The following is a 19,055-nucleotide window of genomic DNA, read 5'->3' as shown; positions in this document are numbered from 1 at the left end:
AAACATATGACGATGTCAGCGTTTCATATCAGTCGATAGCCAATTATTGAATTTTTTTGGTTTTTAATATCTGAAATACCTCATATCTAGTTTCACTCCATGCTGTTGTTTTTATTTTTAAGCAAGTTTTTATTTTATTTATGAGGCACGATGGCAAAACCTTAAACTGCCTCGGCGCATGTTACTCAGCAGGTTGTTGCTAGGCAACCAAAGAGTGAGCGAGTTCGTTGATGCTACCAGCCTTGATCAGCTGGCTGTGAGGCTAAAGTCTGTCCACTGCCTGCACGCCGCAGAATGCTGAGCGGTTCTGGATCAGTGGAATTATTGAACATTTTATCAGATGTATCATCTATTGACATTGATCAGTTGTCTATCACAACTTATATTGTTATTGATTTATTGTCCAGTCCTACAACAACCCATTAAGGGCAAATGGGAAATGTTGCAGAACAAGCTCTGCTTGCATGAGACCCATTTAGAACTTGTTTGCATACAATGTTTTGGTTATGTGTAATGGAAAACCCAACACCCTGTACCCACCATTCCCATTGTAAAACACGGTGGTGGCAGTACCATGCTGTGAGAATGCTATTCTTTATTGCATTAGGAAGATGCATGGAGCAAAATACAAGACCGACACTGGAACCAGTTTCAGCAGGACAACAAACCTGAAGACGCGTCCAGAGCTACAGGGAAACAAAACATTCATACACAACATTCGTCACAATGGCCCAGTCAAAGACCAGGACGAAATCCAATTGAGAAAATTTGACATAACCTAAAAACTGATGCAGTCTGAGGTTGAGGTAGTATACAAAGAAAAACGAGTCAAAATGTCCATCTGTACATAACCAAAAAGACTAGAAGCAACACAGATGGGAGCTAAATACAAACGCACGCTTCACTTTATAGATTTCTATTTGTAAACCATTTTGTAAAGAACAAACTGTGAAAGAAATGATGATGATGCACTAGTCTGTGTTTGTCTATGACATAAAATCCCCTCCAAAAATAAATCTAAGTTTCTGATTTTAAGCTACAGAGGTGTGAATACTTTTACAACACACCATGTTCAGCAGTCAAAGCTGAAAGAAGAACAGAACCGTGTTAAATAAACTCAGATAAAGAAAAGGGTGGGAAAGTGAGAATCATTTACAGGAATTTGGAGGCTGTAGCCGGGAATGTGAGAGACGGACAGGGGAGGAGGGAAAGGATCCCAGAGGCTTAGCTGCTATAGCTGCTTTCTGTTAGCAGAACAGCAGCTGGCTGGAACAGCAGCACAGCGTGGCCTCATGTTCAGGGAACCTGTGGTTAGGATGGTTGTTACGCGAGTTTACATGCACTGAAGCCAAGAGGATCAATAAATGTCAGAGAAGTGAGGCGGTTAAGAGCGAACTTCTTCCCCCCTCTGTCCTGTCTTCGTCTCTTGAGTTTGCTGCTTAAAGAGGATAAGTCCACGATTCCTTTTTGTAGGAACATGACAGCGGTGATAAAACAAAACAAGCTGTCAACAAGTTTCAGGCAACACCTGGAGCGAGCGTTCTGCCGCGATAGCGCCACAAATCAGTTTTATCCGGCCGCTTGTGTCCAGCTGTTCTCGACAGGAAGGCGCCCGAAGAAGACCCAGGCGGCATAACAAGCAACCCCTGTGGTTGCTACAGAAGACGGCTACTAAACAAGAGGACGACATTCTCAGGGGTCGTACACTTGTAAAAGTCAAGCTCTTTTCAAGGTAAGTTTTCAAACTTTTACAGCACCACATTTTGGATATAAAAGCAAGACAGATAATATGAAGAAAGACTATTTCAATTCATTATTATCTGATATAATTCAGGGTTTCCTCAAGCACTTTTTTACACCATGGATGTGGCGTTCTGGAGGATGGATGGGTGGGTGGGTGATAAAATGCTGCTGACTAAATGTAATCAGGGAGTTTTCCAAAATGGATTTGAAACATTGTGGCCTATAATAGGCCAAATTATATTGACTACGTTGCTGTCGTTCAAATGCAACAAACATTAAGCTCATTTTCACAGGATTGAACTAAAAAAATGCATACAACTTCATTTTCTTTAGGTACCTTTCTTTGAATTTTTCACTCTGTTAAGTTTTCCTTCACTTCTGAGAGGAGCGAAGTGCACAGTAGCCATCTCCGCATATGTAGAGCACATGCTTTTTGTTGTCAACATGTATGTTAATCAAAAAAAGAAACTTAATTCTGAAGGTGTGACAGATTTTGTTTTGGCTTATTAATGTCTTGTGATGGTATTCTACAGCAGGAACAAGTTAAATAAAAGATAATTTTTTTTTTTTTTTTTTTTTTTTTTTGTAACCCCTCCAGGGGGTCTTTTTGTGGGCTCTAGTGTCCCTTTTTATGAAGTAGGCTGACAGGAAAGGGGGAGGGAGAGGGGGGAAGACATGCGGTAAATGTCGTCGGGTCCGGGAGTCGAACCCGCGACCGCCGCGTCGAGGACTTGAGGCCTCCAAATGTGGGTCGCGCTAACCCCTACGCCACCACGGCACGCCCCAATAAAAGATAATTTTATGTTTTGAAATGTTGGGACCTGACTGGTCCAAGAACAAAACACAAATTTAACAAAAAAAAATTAAATAATGCTGTTTAACATATAAAACACAAGCTAACTTTTAACTCAATCACAGACACGATGCCACCGAGTCGTTGCAAACAAGCATTCATTACATTGAAACAAGGCAAACACATTTTGTTAAAGTGACTTTACTACTCAAATTATGTGTTTAAAAATAATAATAAAAAGCAAGCAAAAAATAAACCACCCCGAAAAAAACAAATGTTAAATTTCCTGGCATTTCGTAAATAGAAATAATTTTGAAAATTCTAACTGAAAACAAGAAAAAAAGTATCTTTTTTATTGGGCGTATGAAAATATCTGGTTTCAATTGAAAATAATGTTTTCCAAATTTAGGCTTTTAATCAAACGCTAGATTGCACTTTATTACCAAACTGTACAGTTTGAATATGAAGCCCTTTCAAGAACCTGATGCAAAAATTAAGAACTTTCCAAACCTTCAAGAACACCTCATTGAAATTCCAGCCTTCTCAAGGGATTTCAGGCACCTGAACGAACCCTGCATTCAAGACAAAACGTGACTCATTCCTGCTGCTAAAACTCAGCCAACAACCTGAGAAAAAAACAGGCCTTCAATGTTTTTTTTCATTTCAAGTCACTGGCATAGTAAGAGAAGCACCACCGCTACTGTTGAGGAAGCAAAGTTTAATGAAGTACCTCTCTGATTGTGTTTTATGGGTTTCTTTTCCTCAGTGACATCAGAGGGAGGCCGGACAACTCCCAAAAAAAAATAAACCGAGGAAGAGAGAGAGAGAGAGAAAGAAAAACAAGCAAAGCCCTCACTGCCCTCCCTCTCCGACACCCCCCCCCCCCCCCTCATCCTTTGTGAAAAAGCTCAAGGCATCAGCGGTTGGAGCTCAGTCCGCTGAAGAGGCTGGCTTTTGAACCATGCCCCCAGCCTGAGCCCCGGTACAGCCGACGCTTTAAGGAAGCAGGGCCTGCGCTAAAAGGCTGGCGGCTTGCTGCTACGCACGGGACGGAAGGGGCGAGTGAGGGGGGGAGCGGCTCAAACCACAAGGACAAAGACACGAAAAAAGGGATGATTCCTGAGCAGCACAACTCAATGAAACCTCAACACGACAGGCACGCTAAACCATAACCGGAGAAAACCAGCACCGACCCCAAGACTGGTGTCAAAGCAGGTAAAAGTTGCAGAAGTTTGCTGTGGAAATTGGGGGTGAATGTGTGTGTGTGAGGGTGGGGGTGTGTGTGTGTGCGGGTGCACGCAGAGGTCTTGTGACCGGAGTCTGCAGCTGCAGACAGATATTTAGCAGTGCTGCTTCTCCTTTCCTCTAGAGTCTGTAGTATTCTGTAAGCAGCGTGCAAGGATGTGCAACACTGAGGATACTGGAGGAGATTTAAAAAGTTAAAACCCTTATATGGACAAGTCTGGAAAGAAAGGGAGGGAATGTCAAGAGAAATGAATTCCAGAAACTCTCGCAAATGATGCTGATATGATCAGATGGAAAGATCAGATTACTTGCAGCAGGGATTGTTTTTCGTTATGGTTTTTGGAAGGTCGTAATACAGCACAGTCTGAGTTCTGACTCTAAGAGAGAAGATAGTTTGCATAGTGAAGGTCCCATCCAGTCAGACATACAGATATGTACTGCAGCTTCTAAAATCCGGCATATCAGAAGCACAAGGACGCAGTAATTAACATCCCGTGGATGAAAGACACTTCAATCACAACTCTGGCTTCTCAGAAAAAGCTTTGAAGACCGACTACATCAATCTGGTGTTTCCACATCTTACAAATGTCTTCAAATGTTCCCACCGATTTCCTGCTGCAATGGTTGGAGACACATCTGCGAGCCCCAGACCTGACCACAAGCAACGCACGGCGGCCAGTAGGCAGAGGCCCGAGAAAATATTTCATAAGCTTCCTCGGTTTTCCCTCGCAGCAATAAATCCTAATATCGGTAACTCCAGTAACTCAGGCTGAGGCAGAGAAGAAAAAGATAAAGAGGAGGTCGGAGGCATGGCCAGAACATTCCGTGCTGGAGAGCCGGAGAGCCTGGCCCCGACGTTCAGCGGGACCTTGAGGAGCAAGGAGACAGGGTGGGGTGGCTTTCAATGGGTCATTAGTATCAAACCAAACAACTATTGTCTTAACCTTCCACCTCTGCTTGATGTCGCTTCTGGGTAACGCTTTGGAAACTTCCCCAATAAGCGGCAGTCAAGTAAGGACGTTCTGTTGTACTGCAGAGCCTGACTGATCGCTCATCCAGTCTGCAACAACCAGCTGTGGTCTTTGGAGGACAAGCATGCGAATAATCATATTTTACTGCTGAACCTGAGCCTGCGCGCTCCCACAGGAGGCAGAAAGCGATAGTACGCGTTGGATGCAGCCACAGATTGGACTGAAACCACTAATCCTGCCCACTGACCACATGAGGTCAGATCCAGCCACAGACCACCGCTCTGGACTCGTTATAGCGCCTGAAGCGAACAGACTCCAAACATGAGGAGTTACTAAAACGTTTTTTTTTCTTTTTAAGGTTGCAGCACAAACTCTGCAGCCACATGATGAAGCTCACTCTGAATCCCCCTTAATGAGGTTCTGGACACAGCCAAACAGACGGGTCACAACAGGGAGCATGAGGTCAGCCAGAAGGGGGTGTTGGGGTAAACACAGGAGGCACGTAACTCAGCCAAGGAGCTGGGTAGGGGGGCAAAGAGCTTATGCTGCAAATTTACGAGCTCCTCCGTGTTGATCCAGCTAATAGGAGACATGTGTGGCGTAAGAAGCGTAAGGGTGAGGTGTGACTCAGAGGAGAAATAAATACCAGCCGAGAGACTGCGAGAGGCTACGAGTCATCCCCTGAACCAGAAAGTTTAAAAGCCAAAACGGAACGCCGTAACTTTTTAAATGCTCTCTCTTCCTGGCTCTCCGGTCTCTCCTGACTCCCCTCCAGATCTTTTTGGAGGCTGAAATGTTTGGTCAAAGCCAAGCATCCTCAAAGCAGTTCAAGACGCAAGCCACCTGTCACCCTGGGCAACAATACAACACATGAGACAAGGGCTTGGGAGGGAAAACGAGGCAAAAAAGTTGTTGGGATTTGATAAAAGAGAATAGATGAAGTATTATTGTAGTGGAAAGTATTTGCAGGCAGATATTTTATACTGTAATGGAAGAGAAACTAATGGTCCGAGGTACCAAAAAACCAGTTGGTTTTTAGCAGGATCAGCCTTTACATGTGACAAGATAGATGAATCTTTTTCCAACCATTAAACGCATCATGTTGCGCTAGCAAAAACACTCTTTTGTGGAAGTTTTAGGAAGTGGACAGAGTTAGCCATTTCCAGTAACTAGGAAGCAAATTAAAAAAATAAACTATTTCCTCCTGAAGCATGCCAGCTGCTACAAAACAGCCTAGTGGTAATTTTGCAATTTTGCCATTTTATGCTTGGAAAAACCCAACAGCTTAGAACGTTTTCTGTCCAAAAGGTTATTGTGCTGCAGGGCGTAACTTCGTACCCGCCCAGGAAACACTTCATAGAACGGGCGAAGGAATGAACTGACCTCAAGCTGACTTCGGTAAAAATTAGGGAAAGTGAACGGCAAATGTATTGATTTATTTGTTTTTAGTACATTTGAACTTTTAACATAATTTCTCAGTATATTAAGAGTAAGAAGGGTTAAATGTCTGCCTTGTTTTGGGAATACACACAGGGACTGCTGCTCATAGTTAGCCAAGCTAGCCATGCTAATTGTGTTACTCACTGGTACAAAATGCTAAAGACTGTACATTTGTCACATTTAAAATGAGGAAGAAAAATTACTGCTGAAAACAGAAACAATTTAAGAGAGACCTAAACTGCATAAAAAAAGAATCAAAGTCAAAACTTTACAAAGCCCAAATATTAGAGGTCGGTGACAGATCTCTGTAGCTTAGAGTCCTAGAAGAAGAGAAATAGTCAGCCTTATGTGAACCTCGGCCACCAGAATCCCATAAAGCTCCCCGCAAAACATATTTTTTTCCGTGGCTGTGAATGCTGTGCATGACGAGAAAGAGGGGGACCCCCGCTTCCCACAAAGACCAATTGATTGCAGGGTGTGTGAAGTGTTTGAGTGGGTGGGTAAAGGAGAGGAAGGGTGGGTCTACATGCCAAATCCCACATAGAGACCTCTGACCCCAACATCAGCCCACATGTTTAGCGTCTCTCTACACAAGAAGCAAAACAGATGAGTCCACCCAGTGGGGGGCCAGGAGGTGTTTTTTTTTTTTTCCCCTTACTCTTCACTTATACGGCATAGAGAGGGATGAGGTCTCTTTGCCTAGAGATGAATGCTTGGAAAACCATTAGAAAAAGAAAAAAAATCTAACAAAAAAGAAACAACATTAATAAGATGTGTCGAGAAGCAGGATTTAATCTCCGGGAACCTTGACGGTTTTGTTTCAGATTCCCTTTTATGAGTTCTCCTTCTTCTTATTATTCCTCAGTGTGCGACGGTGTTTTTTTTCCACCCATTAATTGTTTTTATAATGTCAGTTGTTTTTTAATGCATTGCCCGCTCATGCTGAGTGGGTTCCTCTTCGAAGCTTTGAACCGATTTGACCGCCACCTTTTGGAGTCTAACTCGCTTCCTCTTGTGGAACCGTTACCAAGCCTTCTGGCGAGAACATAAAACATTGCATGACTAATAATGTCGTTAACGCGTCTCTGTGAGCAGAAACGGTGCCTGGTGACATCACGCAATGGATGTTTCACTGGAAGGACGTTTGCATCCAGCTGTGCAGACACGCAAAGGTTGACTCACATCCATGTTGGTTACCTTAAAGCCAAGTCGTTGTGGATTACACTCTTCTTTTGCTCTTACAGACAATATCTCCTCTTTTATTGCTTTTTTTCTGAAAAACAATGAATCTTTCAGGATTGTTGGGTTTTTTTTGTTTTTGGCTTCACTGTAAGAAAGTCTGAGGACCAGATAGGGGGCGGCGTGGAAGAACTGGATTTTGACTCTTACTATAAAAATCCAAATGTATTGTTATACAAGTTTATGGTTCCCTGCAGCAGCAGTCAGTCAGGCTGCAGACTGGTAAATCTTTGCAGGAGATCTCGACAACAGGAGCCCTAAGACTAACGCAATGCAGATATGACTTCGGCAGACATAATGCCTGTGTGTTTCACACTTGGTTGAGAAGAGAGTAAAATACCAAGTCCAAAAGTTTTAAGTTTCCAACACAATCCACCGATAAAGACATTTATTTTTCAGTCTTAAATTAATATTTTTCATCACTACAAATTTAGGAAAGTTGGAGCCAACTAGCTGAAACATCTGTTATACTTTTTTTTAATGTCTACATTAATTTTTGTCAGTTTTGGGGTAACGCAGCACTGCCCCTTCCCCATCTGTTGCTGAGTACTGCAGAACAACCGGCTGAAAAAAGACTCCAACATATCTCTCTTGTCAAAGAGAAAGACTAATTTGATTGAAAATATTTCCACTTACAAGAGAAACAACAACTGACGATATACGGGCGACATGACTGTAAAGCATCGGAGGGTAGGCTAGTTAACCACCAAACTAAACACTTAATGTACTGCTCTCTAAATAACAGAAAAAAGATGTATTTTGTGCAGCATAGTTAACTACTACTACAACAAAATTCAAAATCATAATAACAGAAAAAGGATACTACTGTACATTATTTTGGCTTCGGATGAACACTTCAGCTTTTTCTTTTAAACAAAATAATCTTTGTCCAAATACTTTGAAATTGAGCTATTTTGTCCTAATATCGTACCTTGAGAATCTCATACCAGTTATGTTTAGACGGCAGCATTAGAAACCTGCTTAAATGTTTTCATGCTATCAGCATCCCCACCATCTGGCCAATCCTTTAAAAACTTTCTGGAGGCGCCCACGAAAATCGAGTCCAAAAGTTCACAGTCAACACCAACTTTGCCTCCAACCAGACACCTGCAGGGAGTCAGATTTCCACACAAACAGTTTGAATTGCACGTATATTAATCAATTTGTTTGGGGAAAAACTGATTTGTTCGGTGTTACAGGCTTTATGCCAATAAATGCAGTGTAACCCAAGGCAGTAGGATTGCCACATGGCTGTCTTTGTGAGGTACATCTACCATTCATATAGCAAGTTAAATAAAAGTTCAAAGCTGACTTTTCCTGTCTGGAAGGTACCCAAGCAGCCAGTTTACTAAATGACTCCTCTTGTTCAAAACATGCAGGAAACTATTTAATATCACTCTCCAACCCAAAGATCCATGAGCAAAATCAGCTGCCACACACAGACTCAAGATGAATGAAATATTGTTTGTCTTGAGGGAAAAAAAATGCAAACCAAGATAAATGGAGTGGGGCGAAAGCGTTCTGGAAAAGTTAGTTATCTCAACATCACCTCATTTCTGTGAAGAAAGAGCAAAGATAAAGAGGGGAGTCTGTTTTTGTTTGTGTGAAGCAGTCTAGAGGCCCCAAACTCTTAACACTGACGGGTTTAAACAGCAACTCAACAGGGATATAATGAGCAGAAACAACCAATCAAAGCACATATTGGATGATAAGTTTTATTTGCTTTAAACAAAGAAAACAAAAAGGAACATTGTTCAACTGGAACCGATTCCCAGCTGAAAGAGCGTGTTTGGTAGAGGAAGTAGGTTTAACCCTTCAGGCTGACCTTATTATTGACATAAGAATCAAGTGACCCAAAAGCATGGAGATAAAAAGCGAGTGAAGAGGAATTAAAGAGATAACCAAACACATTTCATCATAATTAGGAATTAGTATGGAGTGAAGACATCATGGAGCAACAGCGAAGATGTTCACAGATGTTGCCAAAACACAAGCCAGGCCAAGTGAACTGCAAATCCTTTTTTCCAGACGTTATTTCACTGCTTGCACAATGATATTATGACAATAAATAAAGTGTGTCGGCAAAAGCCGAGCCAACAAGATGAAGAATAATTCATATTAGCTTCAGGGGAAAAAGAATGTTCAAAGTTTCTATGAATCCTTAAATTAATAGCAGTGCTTGACTTCCATACGTATTTCAATATAGATGGAAAAAGAATGGAATCGGAGAAAGGAAATACAGAGGATTGTAATCAAAACAAAGAGAGAAAAGAGTGCGATGGAAGGCTACAGCTGAAATGATGACGTAAAATAGGATTTCTCAGAAGTTATGCTGATGGCCCCTGGCCAGGTGGGATAAAGAGCCACAAGTTATTTTCTGATCACTACTTAGCTTTTCTTCCATTATCTGAATCCTGAGCTTTCTCTTTAATTGTTCATGACTTGTTTCTGCCTTGCACCAAAGAACCCAAAGCTCTGTGCAACGCAGCAAAATCATTTCTTCAAGATCAGAGTAAGAATGTCGGAATAAACCTGGCCACAAAGAACGGCTGCAGTACAATAGCAGCACCCTGCAAAAGTATCCATACTGCTTTTTAAAAAAAACAAAAAACAACAAAACTTTTTGCCATGTTAAGTTCAGAATTTAATGGATTTTAGTAGATTTTATATGATATGCCCACAAAAAGTACCTTTTACTGCATACATAAAATCCCAAAAAATTAGAGGCCGAACCATGACTTTTTTTTTTTTGAGAAAAAAAAAATTGTTTTAAGCAAACTTTGTATACTCTATACCTTCATGTGACCTCTCAGCATTTCCTGGAATGCCTTTGATATGTTGTGGTTTCATGAAAGACGTGAGGCCCTTCATAGTCAAAGCCTCCAACTGCATTGGAGGAATTCAGACTAAAAAAAAAATTCAATAAAAAATGAGGAGTAGCTGTGTCCGGCTCACAGATGAACTCCAACTCTGACCGTCTCGTTCATGCCCACCTAAGCGTTTTGCGAGCAGAGACTTTATAAAGCAAAGAGGCTTCGAAGAAAAGACACACAGGAGAAGAGATGCTGCTGGTAAAGTCATTAGCAGCTCTTACTGAGGTCAGCTGGGATACAGTACCTGGTTCCGCTGTCAGACACACAGTCTGCTGGAAAGAAAAAAGAAAAAAAAAAGAAGAAAACCCCAACCATGAAAAATGTCTCCAAATAGTCATGCAAACACACACACGGCATATTCAATCACACAGACAGCTGTGCAAGCTTATTGCCTTGAAGCGTGCATGCACTCACGCAAAAAAGCTGCAGCACTGGCTGCCCTCCGGTCTCTCCCTTCAACATTGTTCCAAGTGACATAACGGCCAGAATTCCTGAGGAACCACAATGGCGTCATACGAGAGACACACAGGGCCTGGGCTTTTCGGGGCGGAGGCGCGGCTCAATGATGTGGCACCGCTGGGAAGGCCAAACAGAGTCGGTCTTACACGGCTCGAGGAGATGAATGCAGGCGTAGCGGGTCTGGTGGGGTTGTGTTTTTGCTGTGTTTATATAGTAAACAGAACAAGAATCGATGGGGGAGGAGGATGAAGGTGCAGAGAGCTACACCTCAAACAAAGATGAAAGAGGATTTGCTTTGTTTCACACCACTAGGGTGACGGGCTGCCACAGTGCGAGAGTCCCTCAAATCTTTCAAGTAAAACACAAACACCGCCTGCTGCCCAGCATCCCCATCGGCATGTTTAACCCGTCTCACGGGAAGCTACACAGGAATTTAGGGTCGAGGGTTTTCTGCAGGGGGTTGTGTGATGGGAGTGGATGGCAACGGAAAAGTCACTGGTTATTGTGCTGCACCCACTGAAAGAGCCTGCATGAGTGAACCCAAGGTTAAAACAGTCATGTACAAAACACATGAACTTTTTCATGGTTTTTACATAACTGTACATACTACATCAACTTGTGTTTATGTCCACCCAATTGACTATTGCCTCTGAACAGAATCCAGCAACAACTTGCCTTCAGAGTCGTTGGACCTACTGAGTCCACCTGCATGAGATTTACGGTGCATTCACACCAGCCCCGTTTACTCCACTTTAATCGAACTCTGGAAAGTCCAGTTCGTTTGGGGAGGTGTGAATGCGCAATCAAACTGATGCGGACCAAAAAAGGGAATTCTGGTCTGCATAAAAACCTGGGTCTCAGTTCGGTTGAAGTGAACTCTGGCTCGGTTTGAATGCGTTGTTTGAACACAAACGGACTGGAGACTGAACTAAAAGCAGGAAGTGAACTATAGCACTGGGCAAACTGGGAGAACACAACCAACGCTTATGACACATGACCCACACTACAGTGCTCCAAATGGAGGAGTCTGGTTTGAAGTTTTATTTATGCTTATTTACATATCTCATTTATAAACAAACTGAGAAAGAAAGGCTAGAGTTTGAGGAGATCGAGCCTTGCTGTTTTCCAGAGACCACAACTAAGGCATTCTGAAAAGTTTCAAAAATGCTTCCAGGAAACAGTTTTACAGACCTATGCCTGATGTTGTACTGTTAAAGAAACGTATTCCAAGATCACTGGAGAAAATGCAAGCATAAGGACAGAAAGACAAAGTAGAGGGACTTCTGGATCAGCAGGTCGTATTAGAGGAAATGGAGCAGAAAAATGAGCTGGGTGTCAACTGAGAATTCATCGGAGACAGAAAGCAAACCTCGTCCAGTTGGCCGGACAGAGAAGATTCTTTATGTCACTCGTTCCACCCAAAATTTATTCAGAAGACAACTCTGCTACTTCAGGCTTGTCAATTAAAAAAATCCTATACCTACTCATTACAGTGGAGTAAAGGTTGGTCCAGGAATAACACACAATAAACAGTCTTCCTGGCTTCACTCCTTTTGTTAGTCACTGTTTCCTTAACTCATAAGGTCTTGTATTCTTTCAGGGAGGCCTGGAGGGAGCCCCAGTAGCCATCCGTCAATCCATCCAGCCAGCCGGCAGCGATGCAGGGGCCGATCTGGAGCCTGTGCGCCTTGCTCTGCCTCTCTCTGTGGGAGGAAAGTTTCTGCAGGAGCTCAAGGGAGACGCGGAGAACCAAAGAGTTCTCCCTCCAGAGGAGTAAAAGAGCCGCTCAGGATGCGGATGACAAAAAGTGTTCCTATACATTCCTGGTGCCTGAGCAGAGAATCACAGGTACATAAAATGCAACCTCCTGGACGAATTCCAGTTTGAGTTACAGTTTCTTGTTCCTCCCTTAAATGATTAATTTCTGTCATCAGGTCCGATCTGTGCCAGTACAACAGGCCCAGAGCCAGACAAAGACAGAGTGACCCGCATGGACATCGCAGATGTGCGGGAGGTACTCAACAAGCAGCGGCGTGAGATTGAGACACTGCAGCTGGTGGTGGAGGTAGATGGCAACTTGGTGAACGAGATGAAGCTGCTGCGGAAAGAGAGCAGGAACATGAACTCCAGAGTGACCCAGCTCTACATGCAGCTGCTGCATGAGATCATACGGAAGAGAGACAATTCTCTGGAGCTGGCCCAGCTGGAGAACCGCGTTCTGAACGTGACCTCGGAGATGATGCGACTGGCTTCGCGGTACAAGGAGCTGGAGGGCCGCTTCGCCACCATGGCCGGGGTGGTTAACAATCAGTCCATTCTCATCGCCGCTTTGGAGGAACAATGCATGAGGACGTTGGGACGGAGCGAGCTGCCCCCAGTTCCTCCGCTGGTGCAGGTGGTGCCGGAGAACATACCCCTTGATAACCGCTTCACCAATGAGATCGTGAGGAACAATCGGGCCTTCCTCAGAGACTCTCGCATGGAGGCACCTACAGCTAGACCCTTTGATCCCCCGCCACCCCAAGGGACGATCACCTCTGATGGTATGTACCACTTCACTGTGATTCCCCAGTGTGTTTTTGTTCCTTATGTAACCCACTTAAGCACAATTAGCAAAGGACAGCAAATTAAAATGCGTTTTCTCACCCTAGTCAGTAGTGCTGAGGCACAGTTGGCTTTCCCTTGGCATGCTACGGAGGCAATGAAATAATGCATTCCTCTGTTCCCACTTGGCTGTCTGTACTGGCTGCACTGCCTTCAACATATGTACTACATTAGAAGGATGTCGACTAAGTCTCTTTGAACAGCTCTGGGAGATACCTACTGCTTGGTTTGGACCAGAATATACACTAACTGTAGGAGGCCTGGTGAGGTAGAAGGAGAGTCACAGATCTGACAGGATGTCAGAAATTCATCAATCTACACCTGTCTGAAATAAACCATGAGTCCTTTAGCACAGACAAGGTTTTCCCCCAAAGCTAATGCCCATTTCCCAGAGCTCGTCTCACTGTGACATCTGAAACGGATCATCTCTGAGACGAAACTCATTTGCAACTTTCAAATTTTACTTGGAGGGAATTCCTAAACCTCAGTTCAAGAAGTTATATTTTTGCTGGCACTGAGAGTATGTCGGGGAATGCTGACGAGGTTTATCCGACCTGTAAGTGAAATGGATGAAGCATTCATAACATCCATGAGACAGAAGGAAGAAAGCTTTTCTGGACTAAAGGGTGGTAACCTAGTACGGGGATATCATGTTTTCTGAGGCAATTTATTGACATTAATTGGACCAGTCATCTAGAAGTTGCATTAGTCGATGCTTCCACTGTCCTCATCCTCACTGTAACCTAAACAAGGCTTTGAAGTAAAACCTAACAAAGAATTACGTTGGAAACATTTGGTGATGTAGGAACAGGAACCCGAAACTTTCCAATTTTATCGAGCTGTATTTGATTTTCATGGTGGTTTGCTTCATCTACTTACCTTGTTTCTAACTCAAATGTCTTGGAGTACTAGCATTGTTTGTAAAAGTTTGGGGATATTAGTTTCTCCTGCGACTTTGGTACATTTCTAGTCAGCAGATTAATCAGATTGACCTTGATTTAAAATCTATTTCACTTTTTACTAATTTTTAATTACCCAAGCATAATGTGAATCATGATTAAACCCAAAGTTTAATGGATATCACCGTTTTTCAGAAAGCGGGTGTTTGTCAAATTCTATTGATTTTTAGCTCCAATACTGAGAAGCAGATGTGCAAAAAGGAAAAAGGCAGAGGTGGGAAAGTTTGTCTAAGAGGTAAAAAGGTGGGTGGAAGGAATTTGACTTCAATGGCATTTGAAAGAATCCCAAAAGAAAGAGACAGCAATAAAAAAAGAAAAAAGACAGTAAAAGTTACATTTTTCCATTTCACCAACTATTTATGCATAGCCACCGTAGACAGCAAAATATCAAACACTACTTCTAAATAGGTTCCATGTAGGTTCAGCAGAACTGTAATTACACCCTGCGGGACCACAGTTTGGTCTACTTAAACACGTTTTAGGTCAGCATGTAACACTTGATTTATTTAGAGCTTCCGCCTGAAGAACTTGAGGATGTTTGAAGAAGACACAGCTGGACAAAAACAAGCGTGTGCTGTTAGGTTTTAGATTTCTGCCCAGAGGCATTACACTGGGTCCGTTCAGCCCAGAGACATTTTTGAACCAATCTTCCAAAAGCCTGTAAGGTCTTTAGACCCTGCACCCCCAACACACGCACACAAAGCCTGTGTTCATGCTGATCTAATAAGTATTCCCACAAGGCGGAAACAGTGAATATATGTTGGTATAGGTTCAGCTGGTTCAGTTTTGGGTAAAGCTACATAATAGAATCAATTGAGGTTTTAAAGCCTATCCCCAGATGAATATCTGTGTACCAATTTAAGCATGCAAACTCATAGAAAGACATCGTTAGGCCAGCATGTGTTTGTTTTTGGATGGCCTAACCAAAAGCAGAGCTCACTTTAACAGTTTCAAGCCAACCATAACAGAATAAGGTATACAAATATAGCAGATTTTTCAATAGTGATTGCACTTAGTTTGATATGTCTCAAAAGTTGAACACCAGATCTGGTTATACAATGTCTTGAGTGTAATACTCACTGCAACTGAGAAGACCAGTGGGATTTTCTAATTATTGCTGTGTTGACTATTACTGGTGCAAATCAATAACGAATGAAGGAGTAAGTTTGGAAATAGAGGTAGGTAAAATGAAATCCCCATTGTCAAAAGTGCAAATAAACAATATACCGGCAACTTTCGTCACACTTTACATCTCTAGCAGTCACATTATACAATAAACACAGGAAGCGACCTGTGAGGTCAAACCAACCTCACACCAAGTCACCACTTTCTCTTCTTAGTCACCCGTCTACCCATTGATGTTTTTTTAAATCAAGTACTCACTTTGCTTGAAGAATGACCTTAATGACTCTCTCACCCCAGGACCTTTCAAGGACTGTTACCAGGTGCGACGGGCGGGTCACTCCACCAATGGTATGTACCTGCTTAAGACTGATAACAACGAAAGCCTAATCCAAGTCTGGTGTGAGCATAGCCTCGACAACGGAGGATGGACAGTATTGCAAAAGAGGAAAGATGGCTCCGTCAACTTCTTTCGGAACTGGGAGAATTACAAAGTAAGTTTATTAATGAAAAGATTTCGTTTTAGGAAGGAAAAACTAGTGAACCTTTCCCACAGTTTATGCTATCACTCCTTCATCAGTGACCCAGTCACTAAGCAGTTCAGTTTAGAGGCTCTAACCAAGTACTTACTCCAATAGATTAACATCCTACACAGTAAACTTGCAGCCAAGAAAAGCATCCAGAGACCAATGTACAAACAGATGCAATCTCCGAAGACTTGGAGGTTAAAGTAGCTCTCAAGTTGCTCTCAGTGCTTTTTACCCTGAGATGATATCCAAAAGTAAACTTAGGAGGGACAATTATGAAACGGATACCTTTCCCCTCAACAGAAAATGACACCAAAACCTACAATTAAAAGCTACTGGTCTTAGCTTTCTTTTTCAGGAATAAAAGGGAAATAAGCCAAGAGGTTCCCTCTGTCATAAAAATCAGGCTTTGAAATCAATACTAGCGTACTTTTTGAAACGGAAACAAAAGTTTGTCTAAGCAGCTCTGACTTTGCAGCATTTACTCTGTCAGGTGTCTGCCAGATCGCCAAAGCCTCAGACTTTTAGCTAATTTGTTGAGTGAAAGGTTGAGAATCACTTTAGAGTCCCAATTGGAAGCAGATGTGAAATCGTGTTGCTTGATTACAAGCACCAGCTACATTAAAATTCAACATTCTGAAATTTCATTAAACTCATTCAGGTTTATAATTTGTGTTCTTTGGACTGCACAACACCTACCACTAGATTAATGCCATACTGAAAACGCTGTGACATTTAAAAACTACTTTCTGTTTCCTACAGAAAGGTTTTGGCAACATAGATGGGGAACACTGGCTTGGGCTGGACAATATCTACAGCTTGGCAAAACAGGGCGACTACAAGCTGATGGTAGAGCTGGAGGACTGGACAGGGAAGAAGGTGTACGCTGAGTACAGCAGCTTCTACCTGGAGCCCGAGAGTGAAGGTTATAAGCTAAGGTTGGGGACCTACCAGGGAAACGCTGGTGACTCCTTCAGCAGCAACAACGGCAAACAGTTCACCACCCTCGACCGTGACAGGGACGAATTCTCTGGTAGGTCGACGCACCAGACAAATAATCTTCACATACCCACTGATTTTGTCTCCTGATCCTGTGTTCTTCTTCTCTTCAGGAAACTGCGCGCACTTTCATAAAGGTGGCTGGTGGTACAACGCTTGCGGTCAGACCAATCTAAACGGAGTTTGGTACAGTGGTGGAGTCTACCGCAGCAAATTTCAGGACGGGATCTTCTGGGCGGCCTACGGAGGGGGCTTTTACTCTCTAAAGTCTGTCCGTCTCATGATCCGGCCAATTGACTGAGACTTGGGATGGTGGTTCATCCTTGCTACATCTTCTACCCATAAATAAATAATATCAAGAGGTGGAATCAGGAATCCTTGCCATCATAACAGAGTAAAAATCAGCTGAGAGACATTGGTCTATTGCCAGACAATAATAACTCCAGCAGAACAGCTGAAATGAATATGGTCTCCTACGATCTCGGGCGGTTCCGGGCTATCAGTATCCCTGAGGCCATTCAGTATTACTCCAATACATTTTACTTGATTCTGTCTTTCAAGACCGAGTATGTAATAAAGGAAAATGGTAATTTACTACAGATATGAGATCTCTCTTGAGCAGCTAATGATGACTTATTGAAAGTAGTGCTTCTTATATCAAGTGGCACCGGATATTTGTGCAACATAGTGAATGAACAATAATGAATAATATGAGTTGATGCCATTTTAATTTGAAATGTTAAAATGCCTAAAACAAAATCTAACAATGGAAGATGGATCTTGCTCAATTTACTGTCAAATTGTTTGTACGATTATAATTTTTTTTTTTTACAACCAAAAGAAAGTGAACTCATCGATATGTGTGCTTGTTGATTGTGCATAAGGCTAAGCTGGCTTTAGTATGTAAATATTGTTGGCTTTAATTGTTTAATTTAAAAAAAAAGGTATGACTCGACTCAGGCCTCATGTTCAGTGTTCCCACTCTGCTATTCTTTGTTGTTATTTATCAGTGTATTTATAGTAATTGTAGTTATCTCTGGCAAATTTATATCTATTCTTGTAACAGTACAAATGTTCTTATGTTTTTATCCCATGTAGAGGTGCATTAAAAACCCCAGAACAGATGTACGAAGGGGGAAAAAAAAAAAAATAAGGAGTGCACGTCTGTTTGACAAGTGGATGGAAAACATATGATGTGAACTTACAGTCATCCAAGAAAAAATAAAACACTTAAAAAAAATCCTGAATGGTCTTTCAGGTTTCACTTTTAGTAGTATTCTGGGATTGCATTGATATTGGCCTGCAGAGGTATTTTGTTTTATTACAACCACAAATTTATTCTGACTTTTTGTAAATGGCCAAAACAAAGTAGTGCATAATTGTGAAGTGAAATAGAAAAATAGGCACGGCTTTCAAAATATATTTTTACAGTCAAATCCTGTTATCTTACTGCACTAATAAAAAGAACATGAAAAAGTCAGAACATGGACAAATGAAGGGATGGCCTCCTAAACTCATGATATACGAGATCAAATATGTCTTTCACTGCCCATCATCCCTATGAAACTTGGTGGAGGCAGAATTATGCTGTGGGGATTGTTTGTTTTCTCCTAGTAGGGACTGAGAAGCTGGATAAAGTTGATGGAAAGATGGATGGATGTGAGAGCGATAAAAAGCTGCTACACACACACACACACACACACGTTTGTAGCTCACATAAAATCCCAATAAGTTGTGAAACAAGGTAAACTAATGTATAACTAAAATAACCAACACTGTTCAAATGTACAACATTACATCGAGATAATATATATATGATAGTTTTGAAGTTATCTTAGCACTTCAATAAATATATAAATACCGCTGGATTAAATAATTTAAGCATTGTGAGAAGGATAAATCAGTCTATATATCCCCGAGGCACTTCACAACAAAAAACAAAAGTCAATCCATAAACATGGACTGAGGCAGCATTTTAAAATTCACATTATCCTTGGATGGAAAAATAGAGACGCCTGAAGGAAGTAAGACGCTTCAAAGAATTATACCAACAGAAAAAAAGAAAACTTTTCATAGGAAAA

The 19,055-nt window shown here is 42.0% G+C and overlaps 2 protein-coding genes across 7 annotated transcripts in view; one reads left to right on the top strand and one right to left on the bottom strand.

Moving 5' to 3' along the window:
* The window catches only part of ralgps2 (Ral GEF with PH domain and SH3 binding motif 2), a 90,815-nt gene that overhangs the window by 16,241 nt on the left and 55,519 nt on the right, over window positions 1-19,055 (bottom strand). The window lies entirely within an intron of this gene.
* Window positions 1,387-18,221, top strand: angptl1a (angiopoietin-like 1a). Its single transcript, XM_032571203.1, has 7 exons — window positions 1,387-1,732; window positions 3,303-3,751; window positions 12,364-12,611; window positions 12,698-13,306; window positions 15,749-15,942; window positions 16,738-17,008; window positions 17,088-18,221. Exons 3-7 carry the CDS (start codon window positions 12,422-12,424, stop codon window positions 17,273-17,275), a joined length of 1,452 nt encoding a protein of 483 aa, XP_032427094.1. The 5' UTR covers window positions 1,387-1,732; window positions 3,303-3,751; window positions 12,364-12,421; the 3' UTR covers window positions 17,276-18,221.

This window comes from Xiphophorus hellerii, chromosome 9 (genome assembly GCF_003331165.1).
Source record: "Xiphophorus hellerii strain 12219 chromosome 9, Xiphophorus_hellerii-4.1, whole genome shotgun sequence".
NCBI lineage: Eukaryota > Metazoa > Chordata > Actinopteri > Cyprinodontiformes > Poeciliidae > Xiphophorus > Xiphophorus hellerii.
Note: the sequence above shows the minus strand (reverse complement) of the source record. Positions and strands in the feature narration are given on the sequence as shown.

Coding starts and splice junctions, on each gene's coding strand:
- angptl1a (XM_032571203.1), top strand. CDS start 12,422: ATGCAGGGGCCGATCTGGAGCCTGTGCGCCTTGCTCTGCCTCTCTCTG. Junction 12,612..12,697: donor GCCTGAGCAGAGAATCACAG/GTACATAAAATG, acceptor TTCTGTCATCAG/GTCCGATCTGTGCCAGTACA. Junction 13,307..15,748: donor AGGGACGATCACCTCTGATG/GTATGTACCACT, acceptor CTCTCACCCCAG/GACCTTTCAAGGACTGTTAC.